The sequence below is a fragment of the Delphinapterus leucas genome, chromosome X (assembly GCF_059928025.1).
Source record: "Delphinapterus leucas isolate spDelLeu-1000000601 "Yukka" chromosome X, BTC_Dleu_Yukka2, whole genome shotgun sequence".
In the NCBI taxonomy this organism is placed as follows: domain Eukaryota; kingdom Metazoa; phylum Chordata; class Mammalia; order Artiodactyla; family Monodontidae; genus Delphinapterus; species Delphinapterus leucas.
Window position 1 is genome coordinate 95826797 of NC_143150.1, and position 19272 is coordinate 95846068.

Sequence of the window (19272 nt, forward strand, 5' to 3'; positions counted from 1 at the left end):
TGGGGGATTCTCCCGGACCGGGGCACGAACCCGCGTCCCCTGCATCGGCAGGCGGACTCTCAGCCACTGCGCCACCAGGGAAGCCCATTTTTAAGGACTGTTCTTTAAAATGCTTGCTCCTCCTCTGTTCTTCGCCTGGACCCAGTGCGGAGCCTCTGTGGACCCTGATGACCTTGTGAGGAGTTTGACTTCCTAGGACTTAGGCCCAGAAGGAACTCTGCTTTGTTCAAGGATGCCCCACTAAAACTTGATTATGTTGCAAAAAGAAATTGTAGAGGCATAAGAGGGTTCTTCTTTCTTGTTTGTCCTTAAAGCTAAATGGAAATAAGACAGAGAGCCAGCCTCTGCTGGCAGATAAAAGGTTCCCACCCCTTTAGTCAGAATCCTTGGTGTACCTCTGAGCACTGGTCACTTAATAGCAATCCAGTGTAACTAAGTAGAATTAACTGAGTGTCAGAAAACTTTTTCATGTTTTAAGCTTGAATTTTTAGTTTGCAGAGCTATTTTAGTTATGAACTGTGTGAAATTCCTTTGACTTAGATATCTCAGAAAATACAGAACGCATTAATTCTTCATAAAGCTCATAAACTTATGCATCTGCCAACTTTTTCATTACTAAGGTGCACATTCCACCAATCTTGTCTACTCAAATGAAAAGTGTCCGTGGGCAGTGAGTATGAAGGTGGGAGTTATAAACTAGGGACACTGTACATTAAGTTTTAAAAATATAAGGGTTTTTTTTTTTACAGTTTTAGATTTCTTTTGTTTTTCTACAGTCATTACATGAGACAGATACTGGAAGCTCTACGCTATTGTCATGATAACAACATAATTCACAGGGATGTGAAGGTAAGTCATTTTTATCACTAACTTTAATATTTGTGAATAGAAACTAACTTATAGCAATGATAAGAATTAGAAATTTTTCTTTAGTGTTCTTATAAAGAGTAGCTTAAAGTTAATTTTACTTACAAATAAAAATTTGTTTAGCTGGTTTATATGTGGAGAGTTGTACTAGTTCTTAATAGGAACACTTTTTTATCATTTCAATTTCCTTATTTTTATTAAAATATACACACATTCTAAAATTCTGTTATTCCTCCTTCGCCATTATGTGTGTAAGAGAGAAGTGTGAAAATCCAACAAATAGGAAGAACCAAACAATATCCTATACTAAGTTAATTGGGGGGAAATTAGAATTTGGTTTATATAGTAAAAGTTCATCACACACTTATATTTTCTTAATGTTGCAATGTAGAATAGTTAGCATTTTATTTTCTTTGCAGAGAGTTTTTTAAAATAGTCTGAAATCGTAATTATAAATGCAATATAGTTTGTACCCTTAGGAATATGAATATTACCATTATTCAATCTTTATGCCTGTTTAATCCCAGTATCAAGTTTATGAGAACTGTCAGTCCCTGGCTTATAAGGTGTCAGGTAGGACATGGAGGCATGCAAGAAAGGAAGCCATGGGCCTTCCTCCTGATGCCTACCCCCTTTCAAGGCCTCGAGTCACTAAGAGCCCCTGTGGTCTCTCTGGCCCTGTTGTCTACTTTCACGTGCTCCTGTTTTGTCACTGGCCTCTCTCTAACCCGCAGCATCCACAGATATGGCGCTCTCCTTCCCTCAAGATGTGTTATCAAAGGCCTGGCTTCTTTAATGTATTTTAATGGTTAAGAAAATTAAGTAGAATTTAGTTAAATTTTCTATAACGTTTGGGAAATTTTAACTGAAATTCTTGTGGTTAAAAGCTGAGGGAAAGCATGAGCAATTCCAGATCAATCTGGTAGAATGTTATAATAGCAATGAAAAATAATTGGAGAAATGCACAGAATACACATTAGTGTAAATTAGTTGTAAAATGTCTTATTCTTTTTAAATGTGGTAATAGGAAAATGATATTATTATCGCCACTCAACATTAACAGCCCAATGGATACATAGCACTTTTATAAGGAAATATTCTTCAGTTTTGCAAACAAAGAGAATAAGAAGTGTAGAAAGATAAAGGGGGGAGGGAATGGTCAATGATAGCAACGTGCTGTGTCATTCTTTTGCACTTAATTAATGTAAGAAAATGCATGTATACAGAGTGAAGTGTATCTCCTTATATATAATGACAAAAGTGACAATTTGAGGGACTTCCCTCATGGTCCAGTGTTTGAGACTCCGTGCTTCCACTGCAGAGGGCGCGGGTTTGATCCCTGGTTGGGAAACTGGGATCCCACATGTCGTCTGGCATGGCCAAAAAAAAAAAAAAAGACAATTTGAAAACTTAAAATGTGTAAAACAGATTCTTAGTTCATAGAGTAGCACTGTGTTAAAAACACTTTTGCTCAAGAGGCAAATTTTTAAAATTGAGATATAATTAACGTTTAACATTATATTAGTTTCAGGTATACAGCATAATGACTTGATATATGTGTACACTGTGAAATGATCACCATAGTAAGTCTAGTTACTCTCTGTCACCATACAAAGTTACAAAATGTGCAATATAATATTGACTAGTCACCAGGCTGTACATTACATCCCCCTGACTTGTTTATTTTATGGCTGGAAGTTTGTACCTCTTACCTGCTTCACCCATTTTGTCCACCCAACCCCCTTCACCTCTGGCAACCACCATTCTGGTTTCTCTGTCTGTGAGTTTTGTTTTGTTTGTTCATTTGTTCTGATTTTTAGATTCAGCGTGTAAGTGAAATCATAGGGTATTTGTCTGTCTGTATCTGACTTATTCACTTAACATAATACCCTCGAGGTCCATCCACATTGTCATAAGGGCAAGAGTTTGTTCTTTTTTATGACTGAGTAGTATTCCACCGTGTATGTATGTGTATATTTGTGTGTGTGTGTGTGTGTGTGTGTGTGTGTGTGTGTACACACTACATCTTCTTTGTTCATTCATCCATCAGTGGACACTTGGGTTGTTTCCATATCTTGGCTATTGTAAATAATGCTGCAGTGATATGGGAGGTACACATAGTGTTTTTTCTTTTAGCGTTTTCAAATTAGTGTTTTTGTTTTCTTCAGATAAATACTCAGAAGTAGAACTGCTCGATCATATGGTAGTTCTGTTTTTAGTTTTTTTGAGGAACCTCCATACTGTTTTCCAGAGTGGCCACACCAATTTACATTTCCACCAATGGTATATGAGGGTTCCCTTTTTTCCTACGTCCTCACCAACACTTATTATTTCTTATCTTTTTGATGATAGCCATTCTAACAGGTACGAGGTGACATCTCATTGTGGTTTTGATTTGAATTTCCCTGATGATTAGTGATGTTGAACATCTTTTCATGTACATGTACCATCTGTCTGTCTTTGGAAAAATGTCTGTTCAGATCCTCTGCCCATTTTTTAATCAGATTGGGTTTTTGTTATTAAGTTGTAAGAAGCAATTTTATTTTGAATTCTGTTCTTGAAAGGTAATTATATCAATATCATATGATAAATGATTGACAACGTACTCTACTGTAATACTTTCAATGATATAGTCAGCTTTTTGATTAGCCATGGTATTTGATATAATGACAATCCAAAACCAAATAAAATCCCACAGTAGTTATGTTTGAATGCTGTGCTTCACCTTCTAACTTACATTCGATTGATTTATTCAACAAATATCCGAGTGCCTACTTCATGCAGTATACTGTGCTTGGAGCCCTAAAGGCATTATTATGGTCTCAGTAGAGAGATGAGATAGTGTATCTGTTACCAGCTACTATGGAATAACACACAGTGACTTGCAACAACAAGCGCCATTTATTTGCTCTCAGTTCTGCAGTTGAGCAGAGCTTGATGGGGACTGCCTGATTCTGTTTCACAGGCTGTTGGCTAAGGCGGCATGGTTAGTATCCACAAAGGCTTCACTCACTTTTCTGGCATCTCAGCAGAAGTGAATAGAACAGCTGGAAGCTGGCTAGGCCTTCTTCATAGTCTCTCATTCAGAACATTTCTCTCTTTGTCTTTCTCCCCCCTTCATGGCCCATTTTTCTAGCAGGACAGTGTCTCATGGCACCAAAGGAGCAAAAATGGAAGTTACCAGGCCTCTTGAAGCCTCGACCTGGAATTGGCACTGTGTCCTGTCCTCTGCGTTCTGTTAGTCAAAATGTCACAAGAGTAGCCTGGATTCAAGAGGAGGAAAAATAAGTTGCACCTTTTAGTTGGAGGAGCAACCTATGTGCACAAGAATAGGAGAACTTGTTTGTGGCCATCTTCACAGATAGACAAAACAAATAATTATCGTCCAAGGTACGGGATGGTAAATATAATTAAAAGACAGTCAGAGAAACGTCATGGAGGAAGTTACATTTGAGCCTAGTCTTGAGTCATGGGGGAGTTACACAGGGATGAGAGGATGTTTCAAGCAACAGGATAGTGTGTGCAAAGGCTCAAAGTTAGTTTTGTATTGGATTTTAATAAATTTGTTTATTGTGTCTAAGGCACATGCCAAATAATTTTGAGGAAGCATCCAGAAACATTCTAAGGAAGGGGAGAGAGAAGTGATTCTGAAACTGCAAGTTAGTAAGAAGAAACCACCAGAAAAGGCACCATTGTTGAGTTGGGAAGCAGACTTTCAACACAGAGCACACATTATTGTTGATATTCTTTATATTTCAGTACCTGAAATCTGTACATTTCACATGGGTAAATGTAATACATTTAGCTAATTGGTAAATTTGAACTCGGGTGTATTTTTCTTAAGACGTGCATCCAAAAATATGTATCGAGTGCCTACTATGTGTCAGGCACTATTCTAGGAACCGGAGCTACATCAATGAACAAAACAGACAAAATCACTGCCCCAGTGGAGCTGACTTTCTAGTTCAGGGAGACAGACACTGATCACTGAGCATAAGGAAGTCAACTGTGTAGTAGGTTAGAAGGTGAAAAGAACTACAGAAAAAAAGAGAGCAGCCAAAGGGGTAGGTAGGGACTGCTGGAGAAGGGGTTGCAATTCTAAATAGGGTGATCAAGCAGACCACGTTGAGAACCTGACCTCTGGCAAGGACTCGAAGGAGAGAGAGAGAGTGCACTAACTGACATCGAAGGAGGAGGGTTCTGGGTAAAAGAACAGCCAGTGTAAAGGCACTAAGGCAGGAGCATAAGTGCCCTTTTGAGCAAGAGCAAGGAGGCCAGTATGGCTGAGGCGCAGTGAGCAAAGGGGAGAGTGGATAGTAGATAAGGTTAGAGAGGAAAGGAGGGGAGGGACTTTGACTTTTACTCTGACAGAAATGAGGATTCACCAGAGAGTTCTGAACAAAGATGGACTATGATCTGACTTTCCACGGTAACAGGACTACGTTGCTTTGTTGGTAATACATTGAATAGGGGCTCAAGGGTGGAACTTGGGAAACAGGAGATGCTCCTGCCTGGCAGGGCCAGAGTGGTAGCAAGGAGGTGGTAAAAAAAGTAGATTTCCAGATATATTTGAAGGTTGTGTCAACAGGATTTACTATTATAATTTCAGTAATTTAGGTAACCCAAAGTAGTTTCATTCAGGACCTTATTATAGGGGTTTTCCATTGTAGTGATCTTTAATAACAATACATTTCACATGGCTAATAATTTAAAATTTCACTTGATGTGTTGTTACTGTTTTTGCTAAAACAACTAATTTTGCAGCCTAGTAGCTTTTCTTCACATTCAGATATTGTATATTCAGTGACTTGTCTGAATAGATTTCTTCTGTATGTAGATTTTGGTTTCTGTAGTTTTTGTCAAAATTTTCTTCCCTTATACTTAGTAAAGAAAATAGAAGACCATTGGAGCGTTCCATTCCTTTGAGAAATATTTAGATTATTTAATCAACTGTTTCAGCTAGCCAAGAATATTCTCATTTTCTCCCCGGTTCTGGTTCTCTCTCTCTCTCCTTCCCTCCCTCCTTCACCTCCCCCCACCCCAAGTTCTTGATATTGATCCAAAAGCATTGGGTTTCCCAAAGGTCCTAACATTATATTAATAATACTTTTTTATTTACTTGGTATGCATTTCTTTTTGAAATCATAATACCTGAGTCTAAAAATGTTTGGTTATATCAGGTTAGATTTGAGTATATGGTGCCATGTGACCTGTAGTGGAAACTGCTCGCTTTCGAGAAGCAGTTTCACATGAAATTGTGTAAAAAATAACTATATAATCCTTTGAAATTTGAGAAGGTGTGTCATCATAGTACAGCATCTCCCAACAACCATGCACATTTGGGGCCAGGCACTTTGTTGTGGGAGGCTGTCCTGTGTTGTTGTTGCCTCTACCCAGCCTCTACCCACTACATGCCAGTAGCATTTCCCCCCAATTTGTGACACTCAAAAATGTCTCCAGACATTGTCAAATGTCCCCTGGGGCACAAAAATCACCGCCAGTTGAGACCCACTGTCATAATGGCATATTTCTCATGTTTTGACTCCCTACAGGCATTAATTAAGGCATGTATTTTATTCCTTTTTTTCTTATGAAAGGATGTGGTAACTTTCATTATGTTTCAGTGTTTTCTTCCTCTCACCCCTAAATTAAAAGTACTTTAGAAAGAAATAGAACAGTTTTCAAGGTAAATGCAACTCCTGGCTCCTTGCCTGCCTTCACTTGCTCTGTTAAGCAGTGAAAGTTGAAATTTTCTTGTCTCTCCTGACTCCCAGAGACAGCCTCACAAAGCATCACCTGGGCGTGGAGAGACAAGCAAGCCGTAGACCTTTCTGTGGCTCTGACCTACTGATGTACTGTTTTAATAAACGAAGTTGAAGTTAAGCAGCTTCTTTGAGAGCAAACTGCTGTACACACAGTCACTTTCTATTCTGAATAGGGCCTGTGCCCAGGAGGCTTGGGGGCTCCGTTTTTAGTTCTCAGAACTGCAAAACCCCAGTCTCACAGCCGCTCAGCCAGGAGCCTCCGCCCAAGCATTTCTGTGTGTGCTTCCTTTAAATGGTTTTCCTTGCTAACCCGTGAACACGCCTGGCTGCTCTCTGGTCCCCTTATGGTATCAGTTCTCCTTTCACCAGCTTAGGGCCAGACTTCATTATAAATGGGTGTTCATCAGATCACGCTAGTTGCCATAGCATTGTGGATTTCTTACGGTATTTCTTCCTCTATTGCTCTTGACATTTCTTTTACATCTCTTACCACAACTCCCAAAAGTCCCTCATGTTTATATAAAATATTGAAATTCTCCTTAAAATGAAAACTTACTTATTCTATTCTTTATTATAATAAGCACACAGGCTTACCTTCTGCGTTACTTTCGTAAGGTTGTTGTGAGCATAATGTACATGTTCAGCTTGAAAGTGGGGTTTTAATACTTAGAAATACGAGATAAATTTAAGATGATTTTGCTTCTCTTTTTCCACCCATCCCCCTTCAAAAAAAATCAACTCCTTGATTTGAAAAGAAAAGAATGACTGTTTCTTTTGCTTAACAGATGTGAATCCTTTCACTGCTCCTTTCCTTTTTAGCCAACGGTAGCAAGCATGTATGATACAGCCAGAGCATTTGTGCTGTCAGGTATAAAACCTTTCTAGCTGTAGTAACTCTTGCCACTGATATCAACTCACTTTGAATTTGGGGGCAGTCAGAGAAGGTTCATGGCATTGGGCTGCAGGATTGAAATGCGTAGCAAATTACCAGTGTCCCTCTGTGCTCCCTTTGTGGTTTGCCAAGCAAGATTTCCTTTCAACCTGTCTTCACACATTTGTTCATAACAACTTCCACCCTGCAGACTGCAAAGCCAGGGGTGGGCTGCAGTCGTCCTTACCAAATCAGAACAGGGTTGACATTGTAGGGGAACAAAACTTGCCACCCCCAAAATGTATCTCTTTGGCTTGAAGACTATTTTGGCGCTGGTTGTTTTTAAGAAACAAAAGATTCAGGAAAGTTTTCTTTTTACCTCCTCCTTAAGCACCTGGAAGAATTTAAAGGGCCTGGTCTAGGAAGAGTACTATCACCAGAGATGTCTGCAAAGAATATGAGCTGGTATGGTGGGGGAGCTGAGCAGGCTGGGGACACCAAAGTCCTCTCTGTGTTCCATTGTCTTTGCATGGAGTAGCAAGCACTTGTTTACCAAACATTTGTTTTTCTATCTCCATGTGAGTTGCCTTCCTCCCCTTTGAAGTCCCAAACCCCTACCTCCTTCTCCTCTCTCAGATGGCATATAAGTTCCAATTGCCCAGATTGTCCTTGGGCCTCATATTCCTATGGAACCCCCACAGGTACATAATTTAATTTGTTTTTTCTCCTGTTAATCTGTCTCATGTCAATTTAACTCTTAGACCAGCCAGGAGAACCTACAGGGGTAGAGGAAAATTTTTTCCTTCTTCAACACCTTCCTCTTCTACTCACAGAATAGAAACTCACTTTCAGGTTGAGTAGTACATCCTTAATTTTGCTGGTCTAGTCTTAATGGTACATATTCCTGATTAATAGTTTGCAAGTTGCCTTGATGGGAGTGTATATATGAAAGGATAAAGGGGGAAATAAACATTTATCATGCCTGTTAAGATATAATCTTGTTGATCTTTAAGTCAAAATTTGAGGTTTCTGAAATTGTGTTTGACTATAACTCACGGACACATTAAAAACATTGTTTTTCTGAAATTCACACTTTAAAGTTAGGGTAAATTTAGAAAGGGATACCTTATATAAAAGTATTTGCCATGACATTAAATAGGCAGTACTTCAATTACACAAAAAATTCAACATAATTTACAGTCACCTATTCACGAAAGCATCTATGGTATAAAGATAAACATGGTGATTAATACGCTCAGTACAGAGAATTAAAACAGAAGTTGTCTATCAGAATGAGTAACTTGAGAAATTGCATATCTTTTTTCCTGCCTTTTTTAAATGTAGGAAGCTCTACTTTGGTGTAATATCTTTTATCTTTTATTTAAATAGTGGTGATATAAAGTGATTTTTTTAATAATGCTTTTTACAAGTTTACATATATCTTTAGAACTCCTAAGTGCAGTGAGATTTAATACAGTACTGCTTATGTTAAATGAAAACTATTGATCATCTTCTCAATTCCTCTTAGTCTAATGAGTTCTGGTTTTAAAATTTATGTAAGAATAAAAGTATTGCTCTAACTGGAGAAAGCTGGATGTCTTGGGAAGTCTCCTGGTCGACGTTGAGTTGTTATGTGATTCTCATGTCTATGAAATTACTAGATTGGACACCCCTGTATACAGCCAGCACTTAGGGAGTCACCTGGAGTTCCCAGGTCTTTGTTCATCTCTGCAAATTAAAAATAATAAGACAGAAATAAGGTTGCTACTATAAAAGAATAGTTGTATACTGTAAATATTTGAAGCCAGCGTGTGTTTTTTCTGATGTTTCTCTGAACATTTTCTTCTCTCAGTTAAACATTGAAGTAAAAAAGGAGAAAAAATATTTACTGTTTTCTATTCTTTTTTAATGAAAATTGCACAGATGTGTTGGGAAAACCTCTAGTGATTTTGAACACATGGCTCTTGGGGAATCTGTATAGTGAATTGTTTGTATATTTTAAATTCTAGAACGAAACATGCTATGAGGTTAAAGGCTTAGAAGTGCCATGTGAACTTTAAACTTTTTGAGCACTGAAGAAATTACCATGTAGAGAATAAATGAGTCTTTAAGCAGTCTCTAACGAAGTAGCAGGTTACAGTTAAGGTTTATTCAACTTCAGTTTTATTCAGCTGTTTATGTTTGGTTCTTATCTGAGCAGAGAGAATGCAAGTACCATAGGAGTAGAAATAGAAAAGAGACTAAAGCTCCAAAGGTGCTTATGATCTCTTTAGGAAGATAAAGCACACAGTCTTTTTTATTTTAAATTATAATATATATAATACAGAATATAGCCATCATCATTTGTCTTACTGTGACAAGATTGCATGGAAGAAAGAAATGACCATTCAGAAAGGCTTACCCTTTAAATATTTACTTAGATATTGGAGAAAATTTGGGTGACTTATTTAACTATGCACTTCAGTGTTTTCATCAGTAAATTGGCATACATTAGGGTTGTGATGATTCAAATAATACATGTGAAGCATGTGAGCAGAGTGCCTGGCACAATAGCAAGTACTTAGTAAAGGATAGCTACTCATAATAGTAACATCATCTGGTTTAATCATAGTACTTATGAATTACATAGTATTTTTTCACTCTACAAATGAAGAACTTAACACTTAAAGTGGGTGATTTGCCTAAGATTGTCCAGCTAAATAAGAGGTGGAACTAGTATTGAATCTAGGGACTCTAACTCCAGAGACCAGTCTTGCAACGACGATACTATTATACTGCCTATCATTCATTCATTTATTTCACAGAAATTAATTAAACATATTTACATGCTAGGTACTGTTTGTCATTAATAACATTATTTATATTGGATACAGAGGAAAATATATAAAACGTGATGAAGATCAGCATGTAATGACATTATATTCATTTTTATTTTGACAAAGCCTAATCCAAATATTTAAGCATATTTATAAATAACATCTACTTAATAAATACTGGAATCAATGAATGTTGCTTCTCCCAGGATCATGAACCAGATAACACCAAATAAATAATGTGTTTATGAAATAAAACCTTGGATTTTTGTAGTACATTATTCATACATTTAGATAGGACTTAAATGAGGAAACTTCTTACTCACTTTTTTCTTTTACTCATTTTTAAAGCTACCAACAAGACATTACCCATAGATGGACCCTTGTATTCTAACTCCCAAAAAGTAGAAAAGTCATAAACCATTTGCTTCTTTATCCTATAGTCGTGACGTATTGTGTTTTGAATAGAAGCATCCATGGTTGAGTTTCAACAGAAAATGGTCTGTTGGTTTTATATGCAGTGGGATCCTTTCAATATGCTTGACTTTTGCCTCTTAACTCTCTGCCATCTCAACTTTCACTATAAGTAGAACCGTAAAGTGAGTTTTATATTTGCTTGTTTGTTTATTTTTAAAAACCAAAGAGATTTTCTTGGTGCCTATTATCAACCAAGCTATGACCTGTTAATCATGTAATTTAGGGTCCCTAATAGACTCATATGAACACTTTTCTGTTTGGTGGTGTTTTCCATTCAGAAATCAACCAGAGGGTTGTATATGTGGTGACTCAGATTTTGTAAAGAGATCATATAGTGTCTTCTTGAATGTTTTATCTAAAAAAAGAAATATAATGGGGTCTGTGCTACTTCTGGCTGATGCAAGACAGGTGAGGATGTTTTTTATCTCAATTAAATAATTCAATTGCTGACAGTCCGCTCCTTGGTGTAGAACAAAAAAAATGGGTTTAAAAATGCTATATGGAAGGAAGCAAACTATTAGTAGAATCTGGATGACCAAAAGGTGCCTTTTCACCGAGCTATAAGTCAAATCTTTCTCTGTAATGGATGTGCAGGTCCTTATTTTTCTCAGATGGTTGACAAAAGAGTAATATGATGTTAGTACGACTAAAAATGAAAATCCAATAAATGTGGTTCCAATGAGGCCTGCAGTCTGAGAGATCATGGCTCCTAGTTCCATCTGCGGATTGTAGCACAGGATCTCTTCTCCTTCTGTGGCCTCCACAACTGAGTAGTATATGATAATTGGAATAATTATGCCTAGAGCAACTACCCATATGTAAGCACATAGTTTTCTAGCAAAGTTGGGCTGGCGAAATTTTTTCAGTAACTGGCCATAAAATATTTTCTCGTAGCACGAAGTGGTCTCTTGTGTGGAATCCTTTTTCATTAAGGTAGCATAGCGGCTTATGGCAATCCAACTTAAAATTAAGAGGCTGACAAACATACTTACATGCATGGATAGAGTTCCCAAAAAATTGACCACCCTGCATTGCGCAGATTGATATTCCCATTGAAAACCTTTCAGGAAATAGATACCCATGAAAGGCATGGCACTGCACACAAGCAAGTTTGCAGTCACAAGATGTACTAGGTAGATGTGCGTTGGTGTTTTCTTAGCTATTTTTGTTAAAAATACCCACTGAGAGAGAGAATTTCCAAAGAGACCAGTGATACAAAGGAAGGTATAAATGATCGGTAAAGCCATGGAAGAGATCATGGATGGTTGAATACATGTTGAGTTGTTACTCATTTATATCAGATTTCCTTGAATTTTGCCACAGGAACTAGAACAGAATTGCAGACATTTAGTATTAAAATTATAGATGGTATTTCAGCTAAATAGTTTTTTTTATAAAGCATTGGATAAAATAAAATAGTAACATAAATATATTGGATGAAAAGGGAAAGTATAGATGCCGTCTCACCTTTTCTAATCACGATTGTCCAATTGAAATAAAAGAAAGTTGATTATTGTGGATGGTGCCTTTGTCTAAAAAACAAAATTTGATAGAAATAGTTAAATGCCTGAGATTTATTATTTTATACTAGAGAAATTTATAATTCTTATATTAGATTTTAAGGCAGTTTGTAAATGACAACTGATTTTTAGCCTAGAAAGATAATTTAAACAATTTTAAGGCACATACCAGCCAAAGGAAAGTGTTGCAAAAGTATTTTGTGGCCATGTTAATAGAAGACCGATTTTTAATTACCACGTTAATTGTACATAAATACTTTTCAAAATGGTGTCTTTTCATGGCTAAAGAACTTCTGTATAATCTAATACTATTAGAAAAGTCACTTTTCATATTTCAGAAGTAAACTTAATTCTACATAAACACTCGAAGGAAAGTGTAGTGACCAAGGATGGACACCAGAATCCCAGGGTCTTTACCAAATGGCATCAGTAATTTCTTGTTTCAAATATTTAATGATAATCTATCATACTTCAATAAAAATCTAGTTTAAGATTCTGTGTCAAAACTGTAGTTGCTACTGCTTGTTGGTTAGAGCACCCTCATGTGTCTTTGTGTGTAATTTAGTATCTTGGTTTTTCAGAGAAGTTTTTTTTTAGAAGATGTTTTAATCACAGTATAAATGCAGATGTGATTTTGCTTTTTTAATGTCTTATTTTTAAATATTTCTTGCTTCAAAAGGTACAAATACAAACTCCTTTTCATTCTTATTTTTCTCATGCCTTTACTTCTTTCAGGTGGAAGTAAGAAAACTTTTTGGATTCTGGTCAAATAAAAATCATGAGCTCTATTCAGAATGTGCTTCATTTCTCTGTATTTTTCACCATACCTTTCTAAGTACCACATTCTCCACTCTTTTATAATCTAGAATAGGGATTCTCAATCTTTTTCTTCTCATTCTCTCTTTTGATAAACACAAAACTTTTTACTACCTACCGCCTTCTGAGATTCTTATATGCCCCCAGCCCCTCAGGAATATTTTACTCTCCACCCCTCTTCAGAATCATGATTATATTTTCTGCATCTTAGATTATAGAAATAGGGATTTTTCCCAAAATATACCATTATAATTTTGAAATAACTTTTTAAACCAATCTTCACCCAAAGGCTTGAAAGCTTGAGTATCTCTAGGTTCAAGTACTAAGACCCTTAATGTCTACCAGTGTCTTTATCATTTTATTTTGTTGCTTTGCAATTTTTATTTAGAAAACGGTCCATATGCTTCAGAGTGAGTTTGTATCTGAATCCAGTACAGCCTGGCAAATTGGAATTGATTTAAAAATCAGTCAGATAAAAAAAATGGTTCTGAAGAACCTAGGGGCAGGACAGGAATAAAGACGCAGAGGTAGAGAATGGACTTGAGGACACGGGGAGGGGGAGGGTTAAGCTGGGACGAAGTGAGGGAGTAGCATTGACATATATACACTACCAAATGTAAAAATAGATAGCTAGTGGGAAGTAGCTGCATCGCATGGGGAGATCAGCTCCGTGCTTTGTGACCACCTAGAGGGGTGGGATAGGGAGGGTGGAAGGGAGACGCAAGAGGGAGGGGATATGGGGATATATGTATACATATAGCTGATCCATTTTGTTATACAGAAGAAACTAACACAACATTATAAAGCAATTATACTCCAATAAAGATGTTAAAAAAAAAAGATTGAGGCTGAAATGAAATATTTACAGATAAACACCACCTGAGGGAGCTTATCAACAAGAGACTATCACTAAAGGAACTTTAAAGGATGTAGTTTAGGAAGAAAGAAAAATGCTCCCCAAAGGATGGTCTGCAATGCAAAAAGGAATGATGAGCAAATAAAATCGTAAACATTTATGTAAATCCAAACCAAAATAGTCATGTATTTTAAGAGTAATTTCAAATTTGTGGATTTAAAACAGGACAGAACGAAAGTGCTGGACAAGAATAATACGCAAGTCAAGACTGGGATCTAACTTGATGTTCCAGTGCCTTTGTATTCTTTGGCAGTGGGATTAACATACTGTTTCACTTTAGTATATGTCGGGTTAAATATGCATGACAAAATTTCAAGGTAACCACCTAAAAAGTAGGAATAGAGTGCTGAAATTCTAATTTACTGGGGGGTGGGGGGATGGAACAAAAATGAAGAAAAAAATCAATTAAAATATGGAATAAATATTTTTCAAAAGCAAGATTATAGAAATCATCAAAATAAATATTAATGGACTAACCTTGCCCAGGAAAAGAGCAATCAGGGACGCAGTGAGAGAGTGGCATGGACATATATACACTACCAAATGTAAAATAGATAGCTAGTGGGAAGCAGCCGAATAGCACAGGGAGATCAGCTCGGTGCTTTGTGATCACCTGGAGGGGTGGGATAGGGAGGGTGGGAGGGAGATGCAAGAGGGAGGAGGTATGGGGATATATGTGTACATATAGCTGATTCACTTTGTTATACAGCAGAAACTAACACAGCAATGTAAAGCAATTATACTCCAATAAAGATGTTTAAAAAAAATCAGTCAGAGAGTGAAATTAGCCAGTTTATTTCTTAAGAAAAAATTATCTGATCAAAGTAAATTTTTATTTTACATAAGGAATGGAGCTTCCTTTTATGATGATGTTAAAAACACTAGCCGCTGCCTTGTGTAGATAATGCATTATGTACTAAAATCTATAAAGGTGGTGCTTCCGTATTAATGGATAGTATTCCTTTTTTTTTTTTAAACTAGACCACCACATAGAGCATCTGTTATCTCATATTATTCATTACCATTGCCTTGCTTTTCTACTAGCAAATGCTTCAGAACAGAAGAGGGGTAAAAAGACTTTCACGGAGGCTAGCTTTATCAGACAGATGACATCGAAACTCTATAGGAACCTTCACTATAACAAATGACAACTAGTTGACCATCTTTAGCTTCCCAAACATCAAATTTGTATCTACTGTGTACCTCTCCTTTAAAGGTAAAGTTTGATTATAAAACTGCTAGATAATTATTTTCTAAAATTTAGAAAATACTCTAAAGCTTAAAAAATCAAATAACAATCACATTATATATACAGGATTGCTCTCCAGAGAATGTGTACAAGACTGCATTCCTCTCAGCAGATTGTCTTATCTTGAATCACTCCTGTAACACATTGTGCCTCTGCTAATTTGACAAATGAAAGCAGTCTACAATTCTAACTTCAGTTACTAACGATTATCTACATAATTAATATGCTGACCTTTCTTAATGATCAGCTTTCAAAACTTAAAAAGTTTAGTCCTGTTAGAGTTTTTATAGAGTTAACTTTTAAGTTAAAAGTGATCAGTCTTACCTGTATGAGTAGTTTATGCCAACCAAGGCTCTGTTGTTCAGGGTGGTGATGCTAAATTTCAGATTTTAAATTCTCTGATCATCACTCTTCCATTATCTTTCAGTTTTAGTCAGCGTGAATAGATTCTTGCATGACACGAACTGCAGTGGGAAGAAAAGGAAATTAAACAGAGTATTGAAGAAATTCAGTAGTTAACGGTAAATGTAGCAACTACCTTCTCAAAAAAAAACCAAACTCATTTCTCTATTTCTATAGTGGGAGGAAATTAGTGGACAGTATATATACTGTGCTTCCTTTTGATTATTTCATGAACCGGTACACCTCATTTAACTTCATTAGCATGCTTAGCAGAAGTTAAGTTCAAAGGTTTAATCCCCACGACTAGTTAGTTTTGTACAATACAGTGGTAGAGGGAACCACTCCATAGTAACCCAATAAAATATTGGTACAAACCTGTCTGTAAAATCGTTGTGGATGGCTTATTTGCAATTCAGCTTTATCACAAATAAAGAGAAACTAAATGCAAAGTTTTCTTACTTCAGCAGGTTACTGGAATCAAATATCATAGAGCTGGGGGATAAAGAAGTGAGGCCCAGAGCAGTGCATTCAGGGGTTTGGGTCTCACCTTGGTTAACTAATGAACTAACTTATTCTACTTCAAATTGTCCTGTGCTGCCTCCATTCAGATTCAAAGTAGTACATTGTTTGGAGTATTTCATAATGACTTTGGGGAATCCTGGAAAGCGCCAGAATCCGAAGACCAAATATGCCTCAAATAAAATCAATAGTTATATTACAATATAAAGAATTGTGAAACCAATTTTATGTATAGTATTGTTTAATCAGTCTATGAACTATTAACTAAATGAAAGCTAAGTGTGTACAGCTGAGGAGCCAGGCCTGCATCACACATTACCCTTCCTTGGGTAGTTAAACCAGTGGGAGTCTGAGAATGGGAACAGAAATCTAATTTCATCAAGCTCGAGCACTTTAGTTATCAGTAAATCTTCATTTAAAATTAAAAAACGTACTTTGCCAATTCTCATAACCCCTGATGCTTATCTTATTTCTTGTTGATTGCATATATCCTTCCTAATGTTTGCTAATACTTCTCTGTAAAACAAAAGTGAGGACTACCTGAGTGTCTGGATTTTGTTCTGCTGTTATTCATCTTTGCATTTGCAGTGCTTGCCATCATTTAATTAAGAACAGTGGTTCATCCAGGGGTACATGGCCATTGACTGCAGAGTAATTTGACCTCTGGAATTCCTATCATTTTTACTTCAACAATTTTTCATGTTCCAGGAAGGAATTATTTAGAACAAAAAAATACTTCAAAATAATTTAGAGAAGAAAGAATGGAAAAGGAATCCTGTTTATAAGTGATTGAAAGATAATTTTAGTATTACCTGTTTGAGGCTTAATAAGTACCTTCGGTCCAAGAAAAAAGAATGTCCTTACTCTCCACAACTTATCTTCTATTGTCCCCGAAGTCAGTAGATGACACCATCACTTCTTCAGTTATTCAAGCCAAAAACCTAGGAATCATCCTTGATTCCTCTCTTTCCTTCACATCTCACAGCCAGTCAGTTGCTGCTACTGCAGCTTCTACCACCACCACTACCACCACCACACCAGTATTAGCCACATTTAATGAAAGCCTATTATGTGCCAGGCATCCTGTTACGTGCTTTATATGCACGTCTTATTCAGTCTTCACAATACCCTGTTAAATACTATGAAATAAATATCTTCATTTTCAAGGTGAGGAAAAGTGAACCTCAGAAAAGTTGCATAAGTTGCCCAAGGTCATGGGCAACTGTCCTCACAGAGCAAGTAGTTAAAGAGAACAAGGCCATAGTTGCAATGCCTGTTTTTGATCTAGCCTCTAAAGTCAACACTGTCACTTCTGCAGTATTCTGTTGGTCGCCCAAAGCCATCAGTGATTCAGTGTGGGAGGGATAAATATCAGGAGGTGATGGTCTTTGGGAGCCATCTTGGAAGCTGGCTACCACAGATGTCACTCAACCATTGAACCAAAGAAGAGTCAGAAGTACTGCTTAAAACGATGGTCAGATGACTGATAATTTATCGGGCAAGAATGCCTGGATAGGTGTAATGTTCGCCATTTCTTCCTCTATTTTGATTTTTTTTTAGTGCTCTGTAGTTTTCTTTTCTTTTTTTTTTTTGTGGTACGCGGGCCTCTCACTGTTGTGGCCTCTCCCGTTGCGGAGCACAGGCTCCAGACGCGCAGGCTCGGCAGCCATGGCTCACGGGCCCAGCTGCTCTGCAGCATGTGGGATCTTCCCAGACTGGGGCACAAACCCGTGCCCCCTGCATCGGCAGGCGGACTCTCAACCACTGCACCACCAGGGAAGCCCTGTATTTTTCTTAAACAGTGCAATTCACAAATATTTATTGGAGTTCCTACTGTGTTTCTAGTGGCATGTGGAAGTCACAGAAGTATATCAACCACAAGCTAATTTAGGGTCTCTGGAAATTCAGGAGTGGTTCCAGAAGCAAGCCAAGATTCAGATTAATATGTGATGTGTGGTACAGACTTTAAGTGCTCTATGAGTTAGAAAGGGAGAAAACTAAATCAGAGTGGTTCTTAGAGTCCAAAGGAACCGAAAGGAAAGAGAAGAGAATGCATGGTGAGCAACAATGCTGTGCCAGTACCAGGCAGAACATTTTACATATAATAAGAGCCCTAGCGATGGGTGGCAGTAGCCCCGTTTTACCCATGAGGAAATTGAGTCTCAAAGATGTTAAATAGCATGCCCAAGGTGACACAACTAGTAAATTAACTTCAAGGCACATGTCTGGTTTTTTTTCAACCTCACCCTCTACCTTAGCAGAAATTACTGGTTTTTCTCTAGAGTCGATAAGGGTACCTTATGGTAAGTAAACTGGAATCAAGTTTTGAATACTTTTAATTTCAGACAGCGTTTCTAGACTCTTAAGTAGCAGAATTGACTGGAAGAAATCAAGCCCAATTTTTTTCTTTCTTTGAAAACTTTGGACTTCAGTAAGCTAATTTTTATCCCATCAATATCAGTATAAATTCTTTATGATTTAAGTGATTTTGAGTTCCCTAATTGAAATATAAGGAAATTTTTATTTATATTTTCCTAACATACTGGGAAGTATTACTGCAATTGGTAAAAGGTGTAAATGTCAGAGAATACAAAATGAACAGAAATACAACTTGTCAGGCAGAAATTTCAAGAATTGCAAGTTCTGTGTAAAAGTGGCCCCTTGGACTTTTCTCATTTAGGTCACCTACAGTTTTCTTTGGTTCTCATTCATCTTTCCCATGCTTCTCCTCTTCAAAGTTCTGCTTCTGTTTCCAGGTCTAAATGCTCTTGCCTAACCATTCTAATTACTTCCTATATCATTGCCAAATACTGGCTTCCTAAGTGTTCTGCTCAGACCCTTATGATTTACTCCTTGAGGTGTTAGAGTAGTTCCCCAGAGTGTAAGTCCTGCCTTGTATGAGTTTCCTGCTTTTGAGATGTTTGAGGTTCAAAGGGCGGGCATGCTATAATTTACTTTGACAATCCATGGTGAGCTGTATTCAGCAGGGGTGCGTGAGAGCTTTCCTGACGGATTACTGGGGTTAGGATAGGGTCCCTTTTCAACTTGCCTCAGAGC

The 19272-nt window shown here is 37.2% G+C and overlaps 2 protein-coding genes across 10 annotated transcripts in view; one reads left to right on the forward strand and one right to left on the reverse strand.

Moving 5' to 3' along the window:
* The window catches only part of CASK (calcium/calmodulin dependent serine protein kinase), a 391721-nt gene that overhangs the window by 203908 nt on the left and 168541 nt on the right, over positions 1–19272 (forward strand). For all 9 annotated transcript variants that reach the window (XM_089904607.1, XM_022556423.3, XM_089904603.1 and 6 more), the window contains one exon: positions 777–849. In XM_089904607.1, coding sequence (XP_089760733.1) covers positions 777–849 — 73 coding nt within the window. The remainder of the gene's footprint in view (positions 1–776; positions 850–19272) is intronic.
* Positions 9246–15958, reverse strand: GPR82 (G protein-coupled receptor 82). Its single transcript, XM_022556436.3, has 3 exons — positions 15619–15958; positions 12261–12325; positions 9246–12119 (listed from the first exon to the last, which is right to left on the reverse strand). The coding sequence occupies exon 3, from the start codon at positions 12083–12085 to the stop codon at positions 11075–11077; it is 1011 nt and encodes a 336-aa protein (XP_022412144.1). The 5' UTR covers positions 12086–12119; positions 12261–12325; positions 15619–15958; the 3' UTR covers positions 9246–11074.

What these genes read in the sequence shown, in the direction of transcription:
- GPR82 (XM_022556436.3), bottom strand. Translation starts at nt 12,085, where the DNA reads ATGAGTAACAACTCAACATGTATTCAACCATCCATGATCTCTTCCATG.